Source organism: Mesoplodon mirus (genome assembly GCF_964341445.2).
Source record: "Mesoplodon mirus genome assembly, chromosome: 6".
NCBI classification, from domain to species: domain Eukaryota; kingdom Metazoa; phylum Chordata; class Mammalia; order Artiodactyla; family Ziphiidae; genus Mesoplodon; species Mesoplodon mirus.
In genome coordinates this window covers 89,961,232-89,981,261 of record NC_138982.1, presented here as the reverse complement: position 1 = coordinate 89,981,261, position 20,030 = coordinate 89,961,232, and the positions used below count along the sequence as shown (strand labels likewise).

The window sequence follows — 20,030 nt, the reverse complement described above, 5'->3', positions numbered from 1 at the left end:
GTAGCCAATGCAGCTCAAATGTCCAGATTCATCCACATCTGCAGCTTATGTGGCAGGGCTAGAGGCTAATAGAAAACATCAGCTCTGGCTTTGCTTTGTTATCAAATCATATGTGATAATGTCACGACCAGTAAGTTTTGTTTTCAGATATGTGTTTGTACTGACTTGACAGTGAACCTAAAAAGTGAAATAGATATGAAGAACAAGAGAAATTCTAAATTCTCACCCTTCAGGAGTTTTGATACTATCAATTGCCTGTGTTGTGTTTAAGAAAAAAATCATACAAAAATAAGTCTCTTCTTTCATTACCATTACCCTCAGGATAAAGAAGATTAGGACAAATACTATAGTAGCAAATTAATGACAATACTAAACCAAGTTATTTTGAACTTGATAAAATATTTTGATTTGTATTATTTGGGATCTTTTCAAAAATATAATTGTAATCCACATTGTAATCCACATTGTCTTCGCACTACAAATAGCAAAGCACTTTGAGGTGATAGAAAAGGGAGAGTATCTGAAGGTGGAAGCTCAGAATTGAACTCTTCACCCTACCACTTATGAGCTGTGCTACCTTAATTAAATCACCAAATGTGATTCCTATCTATGAAATGATGAAAATATTAATGTGTCTCACTGGGCAGTTATGGATATAAATGGAGGTGAGGAAAAGATATTCTATGTCCTAAAACTGTATGAATAGCACCTATACAACAAGCCCCTCATTTTACAGAGGGGTAAACTGAGACTCAGAGAAGTTAGGCAACCTTCTGACCAAGGTCACAACTGATAAAATCCCTTGCATTTGATGTTCCCTTTTATTGAGTAAACCGACTCCCTCCTTCACATTCCCATGTTGTGCTGTCCTCACCAGTGCTGTGAGGGCCTCGGCCAACAAGCTCAGTCCCTCAGATGTTCTGAGGGCTGTGAATGGGGAAGTCTTTCTGACGAGAAAGTGAGTGTCCCTGCAGCACAGTTTTCATTAAATAATGGGGTTGTTTCAATGCCAGTGAACATTTTAATTTTTCATCACAGCCTTTAGTCATAATTGACTTAACATGAGCAAAATCTTTTCAACTAGATTCTATCACACAATTTACTCATATTTGGTTGATGTAATTCTCAGCAATATCATGTAACAACAGTTTTTTCTGTGCCATTCCTTTTTTAAAATTAAAAAAAATTTTTTTATTTATACATGTATCCTTTTTCAAATTCTTTTCCCATTTATTACAGAATATTAAGCAGAGTTCCCTGTGCTATACAGTAGGTCCTTGTTGGTTATCTAGTTTCAATATAGCAGTGTGTACATGTCAATCCCAAACTCCCCATCCATCCCTGCCCACCCACTCTTTCCCCCCACTCTGTACCCATAAGTTTGGGTAACAACATAGTTTTTTAAAAATAGATGGTAGGGCTTCCCTGGTGGTGCAGTGGTTGAGAGTCCGCCTGCCAATGCAGGGGACACGGGTTCGTGCCCCGGTCCGGGAAGATCCCACATGCCGCGGAGCGGCTTGGCCTGTGAGCCATGGCCGCTGAGCCTGCGCGTCCGGAGCCTGTGCTCCGCAACAGGAGAGGCCACAACAGTGAGAGGCCCACGTATGGCAAAAAAAAAAAAAAAAAAAAAAAGATGGTAGAGCTTTGTCAGATTCTGAATCCCCATTGGAGTTCAGATCTACCAAAAGCTCCACTCCAGCTTTTCATCCTGTGATTCTCCCTTTATTTACAATAAACCTCCCTCAATAGGCTTCTGCCAGCAAGCTTCCCTTCATTTCACATTTGGAAAATACTTTTAGGTAATGAAGGCCACTCATTTTATTTAATCAATCAGTGTCGATTAAAAATATACATGAATGCTCTTTACAAGTTTTAAAGTGCTGTATAAATTTAAGCAGCTATTGAACTGGGGAAAGAAATCTACAGATTAGGATTGTAAAAGATTTTGTTGAACATCTAGTTCTATACTACAAGCAATGAGAGGTTGCAAAAATTAAAATAACATAAAAGAGAGTCTCTAACTTCATAGAACTCATGATCTCATTATGGAGGCAATATGGATATCCATAAAATGTCAAATAACAATACTAGGCATTTTATGATTAAAGGTAGAATTAATTAGAATAAGAACTTAAGGAATTATGGGCTGGAAGAAATGTTACTTGAACTGGGTTTTGAATAATAAGAAGTATTTCCACAGTGGGAAGGAGAGAAGAAACAGCAGGAGCAAAAGTGAGGAAGCAAAAACAAATTCCACATGCCTGCAGAGGCTGTGTCAGGAAGCTGTGGAGGAGATATAAAAAACCTTAAATTCTTCTCACTGAACAATCAGACAAGCTCTAGATAATGGAAAACCAGTGAAAGCTGTACCATCCTCTGGTAGTCAGCGACCTAAGCTCCGTGTATACTCTGTCCCAGAATTGCACTCTCAGACACCGCCATAAGTAAAATAACTTCCTTCCTAGTTTGATTCTGATGCAAACTGAAAACGTACTGAAGATACTGATAGATACATATTCTTTTTAACACTAGATTAGATATTTGAGACAGGGGACCAATAACTGATCTCCCTGTTCCCACACTTATTAAGCATCACACATGCTCTCTGCAAGCACAGATGATGATAACGATGAAGGCTGGTCAGTGTTTACCCCCTCAAACACCTGAAGCGATACCCTACAAATGGTTTAGATCATGTCCCATACTAGGTGAAGGAGAGGCATTTCCTGGTATCTACCCAAATAAGTCAGCAATAATCCCAATTGTTCTGCATAGTAAATGATGGAGAAAGGGTAGTTCGTCCAGGAACTTGTGAGTGCTCTCAGAGTTTATTAGTGTAGTAATTTAGGAACAAGATTCTGATGACTGCAAACTGTATTTGCCTAAAAATATCAACCAATGCCCAATATCTTGGGGCAACCAAGAAATTTCTTGGAATTATTATTTTTTCAATCTAAAGGCTATGTTATATGATTACAGAAAAGGGGGTAAAATTTTCTCTCTTTCTTAACAAAATATACTGAATGGAAATTACTGTCTATGGCACAGTAATAGAAAGTATATCATAATCAGAAAATACAGCTTAAATGCAGTTATCGAGAGCCCTCAAAAGCATTTGAAATTTTCAAAACAAGTGAAAATCTTTATTATCATTAACATCACTATAATCTTTATCTTCAATCAGTTATTTGTAATTTAATAAGCAGCTTTCAGTGGTGGTGTTTTGATTTGAAGCATTTCTTAAAATACATTTTTTTAAAAATTCACCCAAGACAAAGATTATAAGACCATTCAGTTAATCACTTTAGCATGTATATTCATTAGGGGAAAAAAGAGAGAAAAAAAGAAAAAGGAGAATATTTTTTTAAAAAGGAGGCACTTACCTGACTGGTTAACTAATATATGGATCCGGATAAGCCCTAGATTTCCTAAGTCTCAACTTTAGGCCACTAGCTGCATTTTCCTTCTGTCCATCTGATATTCCCAAACTGTAGAGCAATTGATGATGTTTGATGAGCAAAATAAACATTTAATAAAATTTTTTGATAATTATTTAGAAAAACTTCAGCACTGCAAGAAAAAGTTATATTCCACGTACTGCCAATATCCTAAACAGCATAGTTTGAAACATTTTGATTCCTCAAAGACCACAACCTCTAAAGTCTGCCAAAACCAGAGCCATTCACACTTTCCTGAAAGCAATCACTGGTTCAATGCAAGAGCCTAAGGAGTGGGGATGACTCCACAATTGGTTGGGGGCCAAAACCCTGGTTTACATACTGCAGTTGGTTTTAATGGACTTTGAAAACCATCATTTTCTCTAGGACACCACAGACAGAGCCATGAAACGAGATAATAGTGACAGCTGGAAGCAAATTTTTGAAATTTCAAGGCACAGGTGAGAGAAAATTAAAGACAAAAAATTCCTGTGAAGGAAGCTTAGAAATTACTTCTTATGCAACATTTCCAAGTGAAAATGTAAGAAGTAACTTTATGTAGCATAATACTAACTGGAATTTGCAAAAAAAAAAAAAAAAAAAAGCTTATCCCAAATATATCAATCTAAATAGACCTCTGAATAATTTGCTGATATATATGTATGTACATGTGTATATGTTTGTACATGTGTATATATGAATATCCATCCTATTGTTAGTATATATTATATCTATTTTTAGGGTACATACATATGGTATGCAGAATTTTAAGATAGGCCCCAAGATTTCCACACCCTAGAGTACGTATCTTATATAATACTTCCCCAATAAGTATAAGTACCATCTGTGATTATAATGGATGCCACTCCTGTGATTAAGTTGTATGGAAAAGGTGAAGAGGTTTCGCAGCTATAATTAAGGACCCAAATCAGTTCGAGTTAATCAAAAGGGTGATTGTTTTAGGTGGGCCTGACCTAACTAGGTGAGCCATTTGAAAGAGTTATCCAAGCCTTCTCTAAAAGGGAAATTCACAGTGAAAGTCTCCTGCTGGCTTTGAAGAAACAAACTGTCATGCTTTGGATAGGGCCACATGGCAGGAGGCCTATTTCCCTGAAAATGCCATCTGGCTAATAGTCAGCAAGAAATGAGAGACCTCAGTCCTACAACCACAAGGAATGGAACTCTACAAACCACTGCAGACATACCTCATTTTATTGTGCCCCACAGTTATTGCGTTTGTTAGAAATTTAAGGTTTGTGGTAACCCTGCCTGAAGCAACTCTATTGGCACCATTTTTTCAACAGCATTTTCTCACTTCATATCTCTGTGTTACATTTTGGTAACTCCTGCAATATTTCAAACTTTTCATTATTATTATTATTATATTATTATTATTATTATTATTGTATTTGTTATGGTGATCTGTGATCAGTGTTCTTTGATGTTACTGTTGAAGGTGTTTTGGGGCAGCATTAACCCATGCCCATATAAGATGGCGACCTTAATCAATAAATGTGTGTGTTCCAAATGCTCCACTGACCAGCTTTTCCCCCTTTGCTCTCCCTCTCCTCAGGCCTCTCTAAACCCTGAGACACAACAATACTGAAATTAGGTCAATTCATAACCCTACAGTGACCTCTAAGTGTTCAAATAAAAGGAAGAGTCACAGGTCTCTCACTTTAAATCAAAAGCTAGAAGTGATTAGGCTTAGTGAGGAAGGCATGTTGAAAGCTGAGACAGGCCAAAAGCTAGGCCTCTTGCACCAAACAGTTAGCCAAGTTGTAAATGCAAAGGAAAAGTTCTTGAAGGAAATTAAAAGTGCTATTCCAATGAGCATATGAATGATTAGAAAGAGAACCAGCCTTATTACCGATATAGCGGAAGTTCTGATATAGAGAAAGTTAGTTGTCTGGATAGAAGATCAAACCAGCCACTACATTTCCTTAAACCAAAGCCTAATCCAGAGCAAGGTCATAACTCTCTTCAATTCTATGAAGGCTGGTAGGGGTGAGGAAGTTGCAGAAGAAAAGTCTGAAGCTAGGAAAGGTTAGTTCATGAGGTTTAAGGAAATAAGCCATCTCCATAACATCAAAGTTCAAGGTGAAGCAGCAAGTGCTGATGTAGAAGCCACAACAAGTTATCTTGAAGATCTAGCTAAGGTAATTCATGAAGGTGTCTACGCTAAACAACAGATTTTCAAAGTAGATGAAACAGCCTTCTGTTGGAAGAAGATGCCATCTAGGATTTTCATAGCTAGGGAGGAGAAGTCAATGCTTCGCTTCAAAGCTTCAAAGGATAGGCTGACTCGGACAGGCTGACTCTCTTGTTAGGGGCTAATGCAGCTAGTGATTTTAAGTTGAAGCCAGTGCTCATTTACCATTCCAGAAATCCTAGGGCCCTTAAGAATTATACTAACTGGACTCTACCCATGTTCTGTAAATAGAACAACAAAGCCTGGATGACAGCACATCTGTTTACAACATGGTTTACTGAATATTTAAAGCCCATTATTGAGGTATACTGCTCAGAAAAAAGATTTCTTTCAAAATATTACTGCTCATTGGCAATGCCCCTAGTCTCCCGAAACTCTGATGGAGATGTACAACAGGATTCATGTTGCTTTCATGCCTGCTAACACATCCATTCTGCAGCCCATGATTCAGGGATTAATTTCAACTTTCAGGATCATTTAAGAAATACGTTTAGTGAGGCTACAGTTGCCATAGATAGTGATTCCTCTGATGGACTTGGGGAATGTAAACTAAAAACCTTCTGGAAAGAAGTCACCATTCTAGATGTCATTAAGAATGTTCATTATTCTTGGTAAGAGGTCAAAATATCAACATAAATAGGAGTTTGAAAGAAGTTGATTCCAACCCTCATGGATGATTTTGATCAAGACTTCCATGGAAAAAGTAACTGCAGATGTGGAAAAAGTAAGAGAACTAAAATTAGAAGTGGAACCTAAAGATGTGACTGAATTGCTGCAATCTCATGACAAAACTTTAAGGGATGAATAATCAATCGCTTCTTAAGGATGAGCAAAGAAAGTGGTTTCTTGAGATGGAATCTCACCCTGGTAAAGATGCTATGAAGATTGTTGAAATGACAGCAAAAGACTCAGAATATTACATAAACTTAGTTGATAAAGCAGTGGCCAGATTTGAGAGAATTGACTCCAATTTTGAAAGAAATTCTACTGTGGGTAAAATCCTTCAAATAGCATTGCACGCTACAGTGATTTTTCATGAAAGGAAGAGTCAACTGATGCAGCAAACTTCATTGTCTTCTTTTAAGAAACGGCCACAGCCACCCCAGCCTTCAGCAAACACCACCCTGATCAGTCGGCGGCGGCCATCAACAGCAAGGCAAGACCCTCCACCAGCAAAAAGATGATGACACACTGAAGCCTCAGAGGATGGTTAGCATTTTTTAGCAACGGGATATTTTTTAATCAAGGCATGTACATTGTTTTTTTTTTTAGACACAGTGATATTGCACACTTAATAGGCTACTGTAGAGTGTAAAGCTAACTTTCATATGCACGGGGAAACCAAAAAATTTGTGACTTGCTTTATTTCAGTATCCACCTTATTGCAGTGGTCTGGAACTGAACCTGCAATATCTCCTGTAGGTGGTTTTGTCAGAAGATTCTGAGCTCCAGATTAGCAGGCAGCCATAGCTGACACCCTGATTTCAGACTTGTGAGACCCTGAACAGAGAACCCTACTATGCCTCGTTCAGACTTCTGACAGAAACTGTGAGAGCATCATTAATGGGTGTATTTTAAGCTGCTGAGTCTGTGGCAATTTGTTATTCAGTGTAGAAATCTAAAACGGTAGATTCGTATTCGATAACTATAATTTTTGCCCCTTCCCTGTCTACCTACCTACCCATTACTTTTTGCCCTTGTTCTGGAAGTGAATCTCATTTCTTTTGGCAAACTAGTCCTCCCAAACTCCAACCACATGGCTGTTGCTGGAGAGGTTGCTAATCACAGTATCATTTACCTTGGACTTAAGAAAAGGGCCTGTGACTATCCAAACCAGATGCAGAATCCAGTCGTGGTGACCTGGCATGCTGAGTGGTCCAAACATAAGTAAATGGCATAAACCAGGCCAAGAGCATCCCTCTACAAGATGGTTCACAGAATAAGTAGCCAATAGAGAAAGTTCTTTTTAGTCACTAAACTGGAATTTTGCTTGTGGTTCTGTTCTCTGAGTCATGGAGAAAGTCCGATTGCAATAAGAGACTGTAAGACCAATAACTAAAGGAAAGCAAAGAGGAAAGATGGCAAGAAAGAGAGCCCTGACAGCAATGAAGTCCCCAGTTCTAATCCTTGGTGCTGCCCTTGTCCCTACCCCATTTTTCCCATTACTTATGCTCCCTTAAGAGATTTTGTTAGATTTTAGTAACCAAAAGAGTGCTGAGTTAGGTTTTGGTAACCAAGAGTGATGCTCTTTACTTCTCACTTTCTCACTCCAAAATTTCTAACACGACATCCATCATTTTTTCTCTTGCTACAAAAAATTAACCTAGAGGAGGTCAAATCTTTGCTCTTTTTTCTGTGCCAAAAGCAAACACATGCTCTTTTTTCTTGTTAAGTAGGAGGAGAGTAGAAACAACAGTCAATTCTTTAAAAAAAAATGAAAGGCAGAATCAAGACACAGTTACGTGTTCATTAAAGCTTTCTTTCTTTTTCATTCTCCACAAAGTTAGTCTTGTCAGGAAAACCACTGCTTTTTTAAGTAAGAATTTTAAATTTCTCAAATTGATGATGTTATCACACCCAAAAATGAAAACACCAATCCCTCCAGGTTACCTGCTGGGAACGGAGGTCAATACAGGCAGAGGATGACCAAGGTAATTACTCAGTTTAGACAACTCCCAATGAAAAAAAATTATGAAATCATTTCAGGAGTGTGTACCAAAGTCCTTATTACAACCTGCACATGAGGATTCTGTAACACTCTGGAGTTTGATACTTCAAAGTTTAGCTAGCTCATCTGTAAGACATACTTCTCAATGATCTCAGCCCTAAATTCTCATTGGTAATAGCACTGGGATCTTCAGTTCTTGGTGGTCTTCATAGGGTGCTGTAAAGGCCCAAGACCTTTTGAAACAGAAGTGTTCTTTATGTAAGAACTAAGGTAAATAGAACTAAGAGAAAAAAAAAAAAAAAGAGCTAAGAGGCCCTGCCTTTCTTTTAGACCAGCTTCTACTTTTGGTATCCATCTCAGTGATACAATTACTACACTTCAATATCTGCCCCCTACTCACCACACTAAAATTTGAAAAGGAGATTCATGTTTTTCTCATGTGGGATTGGAAGGACACATTATATAAATTAAGAAATATAAATGACTTCCCCTATTAAGAGTAAAGTAAGAGAGTGAACAGTGATTACTTCTTCCAGTCCTTCTTATACAAGGCCCATCTGTGAGAGTATCGTCCTGCACTCAGTGCTGATCCCCAGGGAAACTGTCAGCAATGGCATCTAGTAGAGATTTTCTCTATTTAAGTGGCAAACATGCTTATCAAAGTGGAGGGGAAATTTTTATGACTAAATATAATAATTTAATTTTATAATTACTTGTTGAATGAAAATTATTAGCTGAGTGATGTCAGGACATGAAAAAGTATGAAACACGGTTTCTACCCTCAAACCTAATATAACTGGAAAAAAGAAAAAAGCCAAACACTTAAAACTTCTAAGGAAGAATAAAAGATTGTGCATAATTAGCTTTTGGAAGAGCTTAATACATAATTATGAATGAATGTTAGCAAAATACCTTTTATAATTTTTAACTTCTCGAGGTGCCAGTGTCTTCATCAATAAGATGTAGGCAAAAACCTTCACAAAGTGAGGATTAAATGGGATAAGGTGTAAAGTGATGATGATGTACTGATATACAGCAGATCCTCAATATGTGGGACTATTGTTATTACTCTTGACTTATTTTAATAGGTTATACTGTTACCCCTTTTCTTATAGGCCAAGCAATGAAATGTGAGAGATCTAAGCCTATTAAAGTGAGAAGATTGCTAAATAGAGGAAAAGATTATCAAACTAGGTAATTTATGTCGATATAAATAAGATATAAACTCAGGTGCTTAAATATAGTCAAAAGAAATTTCTGCTGGAAGAAACAGAAAAGAGAAAGAGTTTGTAAGTTGATCTATATTTCATGGTTTAAATAACAATGACCCAAAAAATGTCAATTAACTATCAGAAGCAGATTAACTAAAAATGACTTTAAAATCTTGTGTTCAATGAATATTTGCTGTGAAAGAAAAAAGAATGAGGACAGAGATCTCTATTTATGTGAAACCTAGGATTTTGAAAGGGCTTGAATTTTAGTCCAGGCAGACGGCAAACCAGTAGCTGTAGCCTCTCACCATTTAATCCCCAGGATTCCTCCAAAGAACACAGGAACTAAGAAAAGAGAAGGTTCTTGCTCAGCAAACATGGCTTCAGAACAATAATCTAGTTCACCTTCTAACCAGGTTGACAAACCTAAGACACTTCTATCTAAAAATTCTAGCCCCACCACTGTCTGAGTGCAGGGTCCACAGAGGCCAGGCAGAAGGGACAGTGTTTGCCTCACTCACTGTCTTAGATTGTGTATATGAAGATATATATGAGAGAAGAAACTGGAAATGAAATGAGAGGTGACAGTTCAAGTCTGATCATTATTTTAAGCTCAGTGAAGCAGAATTGAATAACAAGACTGGTATTTGTCATTTTAGAGGTTTCTCTTTGCAAGATTTTGTTAGATTTGCAACAATGTGAGTGATTCTTACCAGTTGAGCACTGATCTGAACTACAGATAAAAGGTACAGATCTAAACCATGAATTTCCCTCTCATCCTTGTTAAATGAATTAGAAAATTTGATTGAAATTGCTGGAAAGATACATGAACTAGTATTACTAGACATTATGTTTAGATGAAATAAGATTTCTAAAATATGAATCTGGTATTGTTATATCATGTAATCACCAATTCAGGAGAATTGGACCTTACTTGTTTACTTATTGTCTTACTTTGCCTGTTTTAAGTAAGTAACCAAAAGAAAAAGGAGGAAAAAAAAAAGTGAGAAAAACAATCTAAATAGTGCAGATAATTCTGCTGACCACTTCATCCAGCAAGTATACACCATACCAAGAATGAGTGTGAGATGGGAGATGTGCATCTTCTGTTGTTATTTTAATCTTTTTCATTTCCCTTATGCCTCTCTTTGTGTGATCATTTTATTGTATTGAATGTGATTCAAATATTTAAAGATTACGGGCTTCCCTGGTGGTGCAGTGGTTGAGAGTCCGCCTGCCGATGCAGGGGACACGGGTTCGTGCCCCAGTCCAGGAAGATCCCACATGCTGCAGAGTGGTTGGGCCCATGAGCCATGGCCACTGAGCCTGCGAGTCTGGAGCCTGTGCTCCGCAACAGGAGAGGCCACAACAGTGAGAGGCCCGTGTACCGCAAAAAAAAAAAAAAAAAAAAAAAAAAAAATTAAAGATTACTATATATGTATAGACACACACACACATATATGTTTGCACATGCACATCTATATTTTTTTCTCACCATAGCTTTTAAACACAAGCCAACCACTCGTTCCTGCTAAAAAGGAACATCATTGTGTACATTGCATATTTATAGATGCATAATACTGTACACAGTTGCAAGTTTTAAAAAGCATGTATTCTGTACTCTGTGGACATTTCAGAGGTTGTTTTCAAGCTTAATTTGGACTCTATGCAGTTTTAACCTTATGCACAGATAGCACTACCTAACTTCTACCAAGGCTGCCTCTATGCCTATTAACTTATGTGAAGAATAAGCTTTCTGGGACACTAGAAAACTGAAGGCAGAAATACAGCTCAGCATTGACCCTCTTTGTAATCATAGACGATGAAGTGTCTCAAGAATCTGGGGGGCCCCAGATGGGGCAGAAATAACCACACAAATATCAGTTTTAGGTAAAATAATGTTTAGAAAAAAGTGAAAAGTATGATGAGAAGCCTTCAGAGAATGCTCACATAGTGATCCAAATCAAATAAATATGAGAAGGGAAAAAGAAGTTTTTAAAAGATTGACAGATCAGAAAGAAGTAGATATAAAAAGTTGTAGGGCCTGCCTTAGAGAAACTTAAAATAGAGAATTAAGAAAAGTTCGGTGAGGAGTAGGGCAGTGAAAATGGTTGTGTGAAAAAATGAAGGAAAGGAAAGGAGGGGGAGACAAATCAGAGGATCTGAACGGGGTCAGGGTGCCCCCAAATGAGAAACTATTCACGGAGACGGCTGTGAATGGAAACTGTGAGCACAATTGCTCAGGGGATCGGAAGCTGCTTTACCACAGAGGACCTCAAGGATTCATGGGAAGTAGAAGGAACCTGGGTCCAGAACTTCTCTTGATCTTTGGGTGGAGGCCAGAAGAGATACTAGGAAGTGATGATAGGAAGTTTAGGAAAAATAAAATAATATGCTTACTGGTCGGGGGGTGGTACTTTCCGTTCTAGAATGAACTAAAACCACGAGCCGACTGCAGAGGTTGAGACTGCGGGCAAAGGGAATGAGCTGCTTAATCTACGCATGAGGCTGAAAGTAGGAATGTGTAAATATCCAATTCGTGCAGAAACCAAACCAAAACAAAATGAGAACTACAAAATATGTGCTTGCTAATCCCATGTATTCAATCTGTAGTCCAAGATCCCCGGGTTGGTATGGTGCTTAGGGCGAAGAGATGGAATGACAAGCAATGGGGTCAAGCTAAAATCAGGCCAGGAAAGAGAGCTCTGTAGGTAGCTCTGCACACTGAAGATAGACCTTTGATGCCCGCCCTGCCCCTGCCCTAGGTAAGGTCAGAGCTTGTTTCTGAAGGGGGTATCTCAGACATCCTGCTCTTGATTTTCTCTGCACTAACGTTTCAGGTAATCTCAGCTACTCCAAACTGGTAAGTGGCAACAATGTTGCCATAGAGAAGAGGTACAAAGTCTTACAGAATTAGTATATTTTTTCTTTCAAAAAAATTATTGTTAGTTTTATATTGGAATATAGTTGATTAACAGTGTTGTGTTAGTTTCAGGTGTACAGCAAAGTGAGTCAGTTATACATATACGTGTATCTATTCTTTTTCAAATTCTTTTCCCATTTAGGTTATTACAGAATACTGAGCAGAGTTCCCTGCTGCAAAAATATTTTTAATGAAATAACTGATAAATGCCAAAGAAGTTACTAAATTACTTTTATCAGGTTAAATGCCTAGAACATCAATTAACCTAATAGATAGAAATCAAGTTTTAGAATCAAACAAACACAGATTTTAATCCCAGTTTTTCCACCTAGCAGATATGAGATATTTGCAAATTCTGTAAAGTCAGTGAACTTCAGTTTCCTCAGCTTTTAATCAGTGATAAAAATAGCTAGCTTGAAGAATTGTTGAGAGTACAAAATGAGATAATATATGTAAATACTTAGGAGTCTGCCAAAAAATAAGTACTTAATAGAGGTAACGATAATTATTACTTATACATCTCTTAAAATACATATTTTTAAGCTTTGTCTCTAGATCCCATCTGAGGCTAGTACAGCTCACGACAAAGACACAAACCTCCATATCCACAGTCTCAGTGACCACAGAACTCGTTAGGTACTTGAATACCTACCATGGTACAGCACCGTTACTTACTAGGCCTTACATTTTAAAAGTACTAAGTTAACACGGACAAAACAACAGTGATTTCTAACTACTGTAATCACACACTTGAGCTCTATGTAAACATAAGCAAACATGTAAATGCTGTTTCATTATCCTAAAGGGAAAAATGAGAAGTGATAAATTGAATTTTTAAAGACTTGTTTATTTTCAAATAACAAAAGATTCAAGTAATTCAATATTTAAATAACTAAGAAAATCTAATCATTTGATCATTGCATATCACATTGGATACTGTTAGACAAAATCCAAGGACATATTTTCAAGTCATAAGTATTAATAAGCCCAGTTTGACTTCAAATTTTAATGTGGTTGAATCAGCCAGATGTTCTTCCATTTATTTCTGTTATTTTGGTTTCTGCACAGGTATTCATTCTACCATAAAAATGCCTTCAAAGATTATGAAAATATCACTAGAAATTGAAAGATAAAAATAAATGGAATGTAGTGTGCTTCCTGAATCTCTTATTGGCTCATACCTACTATGGCTGTACTAATAATCCCATCCAGACATCAACATTTAATTTGAGAAGGTATATGAAACAGTAGGTCAAATAAAGGACCAGCTGAAGGATTAAATGATACTCAGTGTCTGGTTCTGCACTGTCCTTGTCTCTCTTCAGCAAGCATAGAAAATCAGCAGCTCTTGGATAAATAGTGTACCTTCCACACACATCCACACACATTGAAGGGAAAGAATGTCATTATAATATTTGTTAAAAGAAACATGACTCTCAAAACTTTGCATTAAAAGATGTGGTAATCACCTATGAACCATGTCTCCTGTGTCTTTCCTCTGCTTCATTTACGTGCAGGGACTCTGCCCTTCTAAGTTCTTGGCTGGGACTCATATAACAAAAGACAGATTAACAAGAGAAAAACACACAGAAGTACAGTAACATGTATATCCCATATATACATTAGACATACCCAGGGAAATGAGTAACTCAAAGAGGTGGCTTAGAATTCAGGCTTAAATATCATCTTCAGCTAAATCAAAGAAAGGAGGGTGTGGGCAGATGATGCCAGTTATGGGAAGGTGACCAGGAAAAAGTATGACAGAGAAGAGTTAAGTTTTTTAATGCAGATTTATATTAGTGCCTTCTCCACTGACAGGATTCTCTTATGATTTAGAATCATCCTCTTTCTGGTATAGAGAGGGAAATATCCTTACAAATGTTTATCTTTACAAATGGGAGATAGTCTTACGAAAAGATAACTTCTACTTTGCAGAGATTCTCCTGTGTCTGCTATTTCTCAAAATAATTAGCTCAAAATAATCCTCATGTCAAAGAGGTATGTTTTGAGTGGCGTACTATAGTCTTCTACAGTCATAGTCTGGGGTGGCATATTCTGGTCTCCTGCAGTACCATGAGATGGGAATCAACAACATGACAAATGGAAAAAAGCAGTGACCATAAGAAAAAGTATTGATTAAGGAGTCAGAGAAGAACCAGAAACAAATGGTTACAGCAGAAACCAGTAAACATTACAGTGACTCAGTATATATTTATAGAATGGATATTTCATTTAATCCCACAAGTAACCCAGTAAAATATGCATTTTTATTCCCCATTAATAAATAAGAAAACTGATGGTGAAATGGATTGGGTAAATTGTCCCACAGCAAAAAAGTAGCAAATCGGAATGAAAACTAACACAAGTTAGGAAGCAAAGCACACATTCTTGCCATTATACCATTCCTGCCTTCCCACTGGTCTAGGTCTATATATGTAAAGCTCTCTCTATATCCCTCTTCATTTTCATATTGTTTCCTCCTATCTCCTTTGTCTCTTTCTTCCTTAAAATAACCATACCATCATGCAGAACTTTAGAATATTTTCTGTGATTACTGGGTAACATTTTACATTCTCTGGTTCTTATTTTAAAAAGGTGTTGGGAGCATGAAGGAAAATGTTGAATTTCTTTCATGAAAGAAAGAGAGTAAGGTCAAGACCCTATAATTTTTTTTCTCCCCTGTGGACCAGGTTAATGATAAAAAAAAATGAATTTTCTCTCCCTCCCTATAACCTAAAACAACGTCTTAGGTTTTACTGCTATCAGGCAAGTAAGGCAAAATCAAAGCACCTCATATGTTTGAATGTTTATACTTGAATAACTTACAATATAAAAGGAAACACAACAGATGTAGGAGCAGAAAAGATAAAGCCATTTTTAGCTAATTACACTTTTTTTTTTTTTTTTTTTTTTTCTTTTTGCGGTATGCGGGCCTCTCACTGTTGTGGCCTCCCCCGTTGCGGAGCACAGGCTCCGGATGCGCAGGCCCAGCGGCCATGGCTCACGGGCCCAGCCGCTCCGCGGCATATGGGATCCTCCCAGACCGGGGCACGAACCCGTATCCCCTGCATCGGCAGGCGGACTCTCAACCACTTGCGCCACCAGGGAGGCCCTAATTACACTTTTTGAAGGGACATTTATTTTTAATCCCATTCTGCTGCATTTACCATGGTCACCCTGAAGTCAAGTGAAACAGGAAAAAAAAAGGCAGTGGGTGAGATCAGAAAAAGAGAGACAGCAGATAAAAGATGTTAGGGCAGCGGAGGACTGGGAGAAGAGGGAACAAGAACAAATCTTGGGTTTTTTTGTCCCTCACAAATGGATAGTAGCAAAGCCTTGTTTTTCAGTTGCTTTTTTATAAAGAAATCATAGAAAAAGCTTTTAAAGAGTATGGAGATCCCAGAAAATTGTGAAGCAGCCATGCAGCACTGGAGCCCTCTGTTCCTGATCCCCTTCCAGGCCTAATGACTATTTTCAGACATTGTAAAATGTAGGTAAATCAACAAAATCCAAATCAAGCTGCTCCACAGCAAGCACCTGACCTTGAGTCATCTACAATTTCTTTTCACTCAGATAGGATGTCTCCTTTCAAATTCTCTTCTCCATTTAATACATGCAATCTCAAGCTACATAACGTGTTCACTTTCTTGGTTCTCCTGAGAAACTTGCCCTGCTCTTGGCATGCTGGGATAACTAAATAAATTTCCCATCCAAAGGCCAAATTTTCCTAAGCTCATGGATTTATTCCAACCAGCATCCATCAATTTTTGAGTATCTGTGTGCATTTAGAGCTGTGCTAGGCACAGCGGGAGACACCAATAAAAGAACAAATCCCAGCACTTGCTCACACTGAGTTTATGATTGAGTCTGGGGAGACAAGATGAACATACATGCAACAACTGGGAAACAATTTGAGACAGTATATAATTAAGTGCTGAATGTAATACTGACTGTAAGTGCACAATTCTTCACTAATTACCAGTTGCTTGAAGGAATTAATACTTAACTTTGGGGATTTCAATCACAATTTCTCCATAAGCATTAATTCTTGTAACCAGCAATTCATTTCCAAGAGTTACAAACATACCCTAGTTTTAGCAAATTATTAGCGTTGTTCTCATAAACGTTTTTTTCCATTAAGCAATTAATTTAAATCCTGATTGTTCTGACCTCCAGGGCATTTGGAGAGGTGCTGGCACCTCAGACATAATTTAATTTTTCAAATGAATTTTTTGGTTGGTGCAGGATTCAGAGCCTGGAGGGGAAGGAACCTGCTTTCTCCCCAGGAGCAGGGGAACAGGAGACCTCTGGGTCCAGAGCAGTCTCACTCTCCCCTCTGACACAGGTAGATAAACTCCAGTACTGGGCTCCTTTCTTTACCTTGTCTTCTGTACTTCTTGTTACTCCCACTCCTTTCCCTCCTCCTGTCTCCCCTGCTTTGGTTCTCTTCTTTTCCCTCTTCTCCTACCTTTGTTTCAGTCTGACCAATAGCATCTGCAGAGAAAGTTTCCCTAGCTAGTAACCTTCAGGATGGAGGAGGATGCTAACCCAGTCTCCCCTGTCAGCAGGGTCCAGCAGGGATCATGGCCCTAGAGAACACGCTCAGTCCACCTTCTGGAGCTTTAGTCATTTTCTCATCAGCCAGCAGATGTGCTAGGAGAATTGCAAACTATCTTCGAATGTCCTTCCACAGACCTCACTGTCTTCTCACACCTGCCCTGACCCCTCCTGAGCACCTTCATGACCTTGCTCCACCTAGAACAGCATGCAGGGCTCTGGCAGACAACCACAGGTGGGCATAACCACATCCAAGCCTGCTTTTCGTTTACCTTTAACCAGGACATAATTGACCACTAATATGTGTGAGATGACACACTCTTACCTGAGCGTGGTAGAGGGTAGAAGGCAAGTTCAAGCTACTTCACTCCCCTAAGCTTCTGTTTGCCCAGTATGAGAAAGTGATATCCACCCAGTTTGCTGTTGTGGGGATTATATGGTGGTGAAGAGCCAGGTTTCCTGGCTTCAAGTCTCAATTCTGCCTCTTCCTAGCTGGGTAACCACAGCAAGTTGTGTCACTTTTCTCTGTTTCAAGTTGCTCATCTGTAAAACAGGAAGAATAAGAGAATCTACTTCAGAGACTTTATATCCCAGGATAAAATAAGTTGAATTATGTAATACACATACAAAACACTCTATAAATATCAGCTTTTATTAGATAAAGTAACTTGCATACCATGGATGCTCTATAATATCAGCTCTTTCCATTCATTTGTACCAAGTTAGTGGAGGGTAAAATGCCCAGGAGAGCAATTGCTCCACATTTGTCAACTAGGAAATGTCCCTTCCTTTGGCCAGAACTGGATAGCTTCAGCCCTGTTCCCCCACTCAAAAGCACCATATTTACCATCAGTAGAAGTAATATGTTCTATGACCTCATAAACTTCAGAAATATGCACTGAAGTCTTCCTGAATAGAACACAAAAACATTAAAGACTGGTCCAAAAAAAGCAAAAACAGGTGCCACCATTAAAAACATTTTTGCAGTGTAACATGTCCCATGAGATCTTATATAAACTGTGCAATTAGGGGATTTTGATTTGATGAAAATAAAGATTCCAAGAATAATTTAATAACCTAGAAGATGGATGTGGAGCCAAGTGGACTTGGGAAAGTTCTGTCATTATTCTACTTCCTACAAGTCAATGGAAAATAAAATTTGGGGAATAGGTGAATAAAGATAGCTTTTCTCTTAACATACAGCCCTACCACAGTTAATAGTATTCCTCTCCTTCTACCTAGGAGGAGGGTTCAAGAGTTGTTTTGACTATGAGCACATTTCTAGAGTGACCAGACTGATGGCAGGAACCTAAAAGTACAATTTCCAGTAAGTCTCCCACCCTCCAATTACTAAAGTTTGGAGGAACAATTTATTTTCAGAATTAAACTCATCAGGAGCCAAATGACTTCGATGACAATGATGACGATGGTGATGGCTGATGTTTATTGAGTGCTTGCTGTACATCAAGCACCATCCAAAACATTTTACATATATTATCTCACCTAATCCACTTATATGATCTCATTCAATCCTATCACAACCTAAGAGGCAGAAACTATACTTATTTCCATTTTACTAATGAGGAAATTGGTTCAGAGAGTTAAAGATCAAGCAGCCAAAGAAGGATGATTTTTTTCTAGTAAGAAGGCGAACAAGGCAACTCCAAATGCACTTTGCAGTGAAATTTTAAAGCAGTTGAATTAGGTCAGGCTTTGTCAACAGCAGGAGTATCATAATATAAAAATCTGAACACTCGTTAATTTTTATGGTAGCAATATTGACTTTAAATACCAACTACCTCCTTATTTGCAAAGTCATATAATTCTGCTCTTAGGAGCCAAAGACTAAGAAAACTCACAAGCTACCACCAACATACCGTCTTATTTGTACTGCACCAAATCCTTCCAATCCAGTTTATAAGCCGGGAGCCCTTTCATAATAGATAAGATCAGAATACAATTTAATCATTCTTTTCCTTTCACAAAAGAACAACTGACAAGGCTGCTGGCCAGTTTATTCGACAGGTACTATGGGCTTCAAATTCCTCACTGCCTTCTGGTTATCAAGAAAGTTAATTATTATCAAATCCCCAGCTCTCAAAAGGAAGGCAAAAGTCACCTTGCTCCAAAGCGCTTGCCAGGTAAATAATGTAGGTTAAAAAATGGTAGTTTTATTGTGAACTGAATTCTTGATGCTTTAGAATAACACAGATAACTTTAGGAAACCAGATAAAATTTTTTAGAAAAGTTGCTATATGGGACTGGGAGTAGGGGGTTAAGGGTGTGAGAGAGTGAATTACTTAAGAATCACAAAGATAGATAGTTCTGAATAGATGATCAACTATTTCTAAGGCCATATGATAGAGCTTGAGTAATGTATGTTAAAGCATTGCTTAATGAAGAACTAATCTAATAAGGTCAACTGCTCTTTTAATGTGCCTAGAATCTTAAAAGCTATCCAGGCAATGTCTGGAGGAGAAATGCCCATAAAATATCTGAATGCTTTGGAATTCATGCTCTGCAGAATCCCTTCCATGCTCAGAAGCAGTCTGAAGCATACAATAAGGGCACAGTCCACATGTCTCCATATGCAGAGTGTAGGGGGAGAGAAAGCAGAGAGGTAAAGAGAGGAAAAGAGATGACAAAGAATGAATTTCAAAGAAAAGCCCATAGTCAGAATATTTTTTAGTTTATAGAGTCATTTGAAGAGTTCAAATTCCTGTTTACATGGGGATTTTGGAAAAATTGATTTTTTCCCTAAAGCCAAATGATGAGTGAATTGTATTTTCACACAGATCAAAGTAAAAGTAATTATGGTAGCCTTTAACGTTCTCACAAGTGACTCTCTTGGCTTTGAACATATGGAGTGATGTGGATTTAATAGATTGTAAGAGAATTCTAATTTATAAACCCAATTTGTTCAGATGAATTAGGAAAAATAATAATAATCTGTGCAGGAATATTTTTTAACGTAGTTGAGCCAAAGAAGAAACAACTTTGTAGTGAAGTTGATAGTGTATGT

The 20,030-nt window shown here is 37.9% G+C and overlaps 1 protein-coding gene across 19 annotated transcripts in view; it reads right to left on the bottom strand.

Annotated features, from left to right (window-relative positions):
* LOC309807013 (uncharacterized protein) overlaps nucleotides 1-20,030 on the bottom strand; it is a 478,671-nt gene that overhangs the window by 191,948 nt on the left and 266,693 nt on the right. For 18 of the 19 annotated variants that reach the window (XR_014294468.1, XR_014294469.1, XR_014294470.1 and 15 more), the window contains one exon: nucleotides 17,334-17,551. Coding sequence is in view for 13 of the 19 variants with exons in the window: in XM_082626175.1 (XP_082482301.1) it covers nucleotides 17,481-17,551 (71 nt within the window). In the remaining 6 variants the exon portion in view is untranslated. Of the gene's footprint in view, nucleotides 1-10; nucleotides 66-17,333; nucleotides 17,552-20,030 lie in introns of those variants that run through there. The other variant, XM_082626177.1, reaches the window with a different exon arrangement.